The 5280-nt window shown below is 37.3% G+C and overlaps 1 protein-coding gene across 1 annotated transcript in view; it reads left to right on the top strand.

The window, feature by feature from the left end:
* LOC110449456 (piezo-type mechanosensitive ion channel component 1-like) overlaps positions 1–5280 on the top strand; it is a 122477-nt gene that overhangs the window by 9836 nt on the left and 107361 nt on the right. The window contains 1 exon segment of the mRNA XM_021496332.1: positions 1133–1255. Coding sequence (XP_021352007.1) covers positions 1133–1255 — 123 coding nt within the window.

Genomic DNA, 5280 nt, shown 5'->3' with positions numbered 1-5280 from the left:
CACATTATAGGTTAGGGCCACGTTATAGGTTAGGGTCACATTATAGGTTAGGGCCACGTTATAGGTTAGGCACATTATAGGTTAGGGCCACGTTATAGGTTAGGGCCACGTTATAGGTAAGGGTCACGTTATAGGTTAGGGTCACATTATAGGTTAGGGCCACGTTATAGGTTAGGGTCACATTATAGGTTAGGGCCACGTTATAGGTTAGGGTCACGTTATAATTCAGGGTCAGTGTTGCTTTAGTATGAATTAAAAGTGATCTCGTTTTGTTTAGAAAAAGTTCATGTTCATGTGAATCATTAACTAATTTAATTGTCATGTAAAAATGCCTTTCAACAGTAACTGCTGGATTAATATTTGTTCTTTTCTCTATTTTGGCATGTCTACCCCAGTAAGAATAAATAGTGGATATCTCATGTGAGAGCCCACCTTATAATACACACTTTACCAGCAAGGCTTTTGGCATGTAATAATAATAATAACAATAACTCAAGGTTCTTATATACTGCTTTATCACAATCTAGTTAGTAGGTCGTCTCAAAGCGGTTCACAAATTTTAATCCGTGGTTATAGGGCCTTTGCAACCGGCCAATATCTTTCTCAACTCCCTGGGGAGCATATACAGCCGGTGCTGCCATTTCTGCGCTCACAGCTAGCACTCTACAATTGCAGCACTGACTAACCACGAACTCATTTACAGCTGAGTATGCTGGAACAAGCGGAGTAATGAGCAAAGATACAACGCAGTGCCGTGACGTGACTCAAACCCGCAACCCTTCTGTCACGAGCCCAGCGTCCTACTACTAGTAGTACCGTGCCTCCATCATATAGGGTCAAATTTGAGATACAGCAAGTGTTTCATATGTTTCTAAAGATGAGGATTTGTTTAAAATGTTTGAATGTCACAGGTTCGTCTTCAATGGATAATAGATCATGCCGCGTTCGGTATATCATATTTTAAAGCAGTAAAAAACCCTACAAAAAACAATACAAAAAATACAACCAGACAAGGGGAGATAACTCATAGTCAAGCAAGGCCTAACTGATATAAAAGATGAACACATAAAGTATAAAATACAATCCGGTTACATGAATTTTCTGTAATTATTTTTATTCTTTCGGTTTGTAGGAAGCACAGGAGCCTACCTAAAGTGCATCATAGTGGTGAGTGCCCTCGGAACACTTGCTCATATAGCGTTCCACATAGCCCTGGCTGCGGGCAGCGCACCGTACGGATCAATTCTACAAAACTGTAAGTTTTATTTAGTTTGACATTACTATATCTTTGTGATCATGTCTACTTACTATTTCAGTCATGGCATCAACATTTGTGTCAGACTGACTTACACCAGGCAAAGGAAATCTGACTTGCCTTGATAATTAATGACTATTTACATGCAGTGATTGTGTATATGGTGGCAAAACTTTGTATGGTAGTAATATGTGTGAAGGATGGCATTATGCGTGTACGGTGGCAACCGTTTGTATGGTGGCATTGTGTGTGTACGGTGGCAACCCTTTGTATGGTGGTATTATGTGTGTACTGTGGCAACCCTTTGTATGGTGGTATTATGTGTGTACGGTGGCATCCCCCTTTGTATGGTGGTATTATGTGTGTACGATGGCAATACTTTGTATGGTGGTATTATGTGTACGGTGGCAACCCTTTGTATGGTGGTATTATGTGTGTACGGTGGCAACCCTTTGTATGGTGGTATTATTGTATGTGTGTACGGTGGCAACCCTTTGTGTATGGTGGCTTACCTTGTATATGTTAGCAAGCCTGTGTGTATGGTGGCTTACCTTGTATATGTTAGCAATCCTGTGTGTATGGTGGCTTACCTTGTATATGTTAGCAATCCTGTGTGTATGGTGGCTTATCTTGTATATGTTAGCAATCCTGTGTGTATGGTGGCTTACCTTGTATATGTTAGCAATCATGTGTGTATAGTGGCTTACCTTGTATATGATAGCAAACCTGTGTGTATAGTGGCTTACCTTGTATATGTTAGCAATCATGTGTGTATAGTGGCTTACCTAGCTTGTATATGTTAGCAATCCTGTGTGTATGGTGGCTTCCCTTGTATATGTTAGCAATCATGTGTTTATAGTGGCTGACCTTGTATATGATAGCAATCCTGTGTCTATAGTGGCCTGCCTTGTATATGTTAGCAATCATGTGTGTATAGTGGCTTACCTTGTAAATGTTAGCAATTCTGTGTGTATGGTGGCTTACCTTGCTTATGTTTTCAATCCTGTGTGTATGGTGGCTTCCCTTGTATATGAAAGCAAGCCTGTGTGTATGATGGCAAACCTTTATACATATATAAAGTGGCTATTACAAGCCTTTGTATGTATGGTTGCTATTATAAGCCTTTGTATGTATGGTTGCTATTATAAGCCTTTGTTTGTATGGTTGATATTATAAGCCTTTGTATGAATGATTACTTTTATAAGCCTTTGTATGTATGGTTTCTATTATAAGCCTTTGTATGTATGGTTGCTATTATAAGCCTTCGTATGTATGGTTTCTATTATAAGCCTTTGTATGTATGGTTGCTATTATAAGCCTATGTATGTATGATTTCTATTATAAGCCTTTGTATGTATGGTTGCTATTATAAGCCTTAATTTGTATGTATGGTTGCTATTGTAAGCCTTTGTATGTATGGTTTCTATTATAAGCCTTTGTATGTATGGTTGCTATTGTAAGCCTTAATTTGTATGTATGGTTGCTATTATCAGCCTTAATTTGTATGTATGGTGGTAATCCTGTGTGTATCATGGAAAGTCTTTACTCAGGCTGTGTGTCAATGGTGATTATCCTTTGTATTATATGGTGGTAATCATTTTTGTGGTAGCAGATGTGTCTGTCACATCCACTAGACATTATAACTTCATGTAAACTTCATCATAACAAACTAGGATTTTCATACTGGAGTTATCATCTTATAAACTTGTGTTTACTGGAGTTATCATCTTATAAACTTGTGATTAACTTGAATTATCATCTTATAACCTTGTGACTAACTTGAGTTATCATCTTATAACCTCATAACAAACTGGAGTTATCATCTCGTAACCTTGTGACAAACTGGAGTTATTACCTCGAAATTACCTTGTGACCAACTGGAGTTATTACCTCATAACCTTGTGACCAACTGGAGTTATTACCTCATAACCTTGTTACCAACTGAGTTATTACCTCATAGCATTGTTAGCAACTGGAGTTATTACCTCATAACCTTGTGACCAACTGGAGTTATTACCTCATAACATTGTGACCAACTGGAGTTATTACCTCATAACCTTGTGACCAACTTGAGTTATTACCTCATAACCTTGTGACCAACTGGAGTTATGACCTCATAACCTTGTGACCAACTGGAGTTATTACCTCATAACCTTGTGACCAACTGGAGTTATGACCTCATAACCTTGTGACCAACTGGAGTTATTACCTCATAACCTTGTGACCAACTGGAGTTATGACCTCATAACCTTGTGACCAACTGGAGTTATTACCTCATAACCTTGTGACCAACTGGAGTTATGACCTCATAACCTTGTGACCAACTGGAGTTATTACCTCATAACCTTGTGACCAACTGGAGTTATGACCTCATAACCTTGTGACCAACTGGAGTTATTACCTCATAACCTTGTGACCAACTGGAGTTATGACCTCATAACCTTGTGACCAACTGGAGTTATTACCTCATAACCTTGTGACCAACTGGAGTTATGACCTCATAACCTTGTGACCAACTGGAGTTATTACCTCATAACCTTGTGACCAACTGGAGTTATGACCTCATAACCTTGTGACCAACTGGAGTTATGACCTTATTATCTTGAATCATCATATTGCTTCTCTTGACACTCGATGTACTTTTGATGAGTGTGTGTAAATAGACAAGATGTACATTGTACCCTTACAAGCTAAAATCAGTGTATATATTTGTTTGTAGTATTTAACACATTTCCTAATATATTTCAACATACTGGACAAGATCATGGGTACTTTAAATTTGCTTCCTTTTGTCCATGCAAATTAACGGCCAATTGAACTTTATCCTTTTTCAAGAGTGCTTAAATGCTTATTTCCTTGTTTTCCAGCGTGACTTAGCACTCTTTGTTAATATTATATAGCAATGCTGAATTATTTTATGTGACAAGAAATAAGTTTGTACTGGAGGTATAAGTAAAGTCACTTTGAGTAGAAACTTTTGAAACACTGCATACCAAGAAATGTTCTTCGCAGGATATGCTCGAGGGAGATAAAAAGTTCTGAAGTAGAATGAAAGTTTCCAGTACATACACTTCTGAATTTAAACATCAAAGACAATCCTAAAGAAACGTAGGGAGCTGATTATGTCAAGTGTCTGACATAACATGATAGAAATTACACGTGATTAACACCTGTGTATGACATTACATGATAGAAATTACACGTGATTAACTCCTGTGTATGACATTACGTGATAGAAATTACACATGATTAACTCCTGTGTATGACATTACGTGATAGAAATTACACATGATTAACTCCTGTGTATGACGTACATTACATGATAGAAATAACACGTGATTAACTCCTGTGTATGACATTGCATGATAGAAATTACACATGATTAACTCCTGTGTATGACATTACATGTTAGAAATTACACGTGAATATGTCCTGTGTCTGACATTACATGATAGTAATTACACGTGATTAACTCCTGTGTATTACATTACATGATAGAAATTACACGTGACACGTGATCAACTCCTGTGTATGACATTACATGATAGAAATTACATGTGATTAACTCCTGTGTATGACATTACATGATAGAAATTACACGTGAATATGTCCTGTGTCTGACATTACATGATAGAAATTACACGTGATTAACTCTTGTGTATGACATTGCATCATAGAAATTACACGTGAATATGTCCTGTGTCTCACATTACATGATAGAAATTACCCGTGAATATGTCCTGTGTCTGACATTACATGATAGTAATTACACGTGATTAACTCTTGTGTATGACATTGCATGAAAGAAATTACACATGATTAACACCTGTGTATGACATTACATCATAGAAATTACACGTGACACGTGATCAACTCCTGTGTATGACATTACATGATAGAAATTACATGTGATTGGCTCCTGTGTATGACATTACATGATAGAAATTACATGTGATTAGCTCCTGTGTATGACATTACATGATAGAAATTACACGTGATTAACTCCTGTGTATGACATTGCATGA

The sequence above is a fragment of the Mizuhopecten yessoensis genome, unplaced genomic scaffold, assembly GCF_002113885.1.
Source record: "Mizuhopecten yessoensis strain PY_sf001 unplaced genomic scaffold, ASM211388v2 scaffold4615, whole genome shotgun sequence".
Lineage (NCBI taxonomy): Eukaryota > Metazoa > Mollusca > Bivalvia > Pectinida > Pectinidae > Mizuhopecten > Mizuhopecten yessoensis.
The sequence above is the reverse complement of the archived record's forward strand: the minus strand, read 5'-3'. Positions and strand labels throughout refer to the sequence as shown.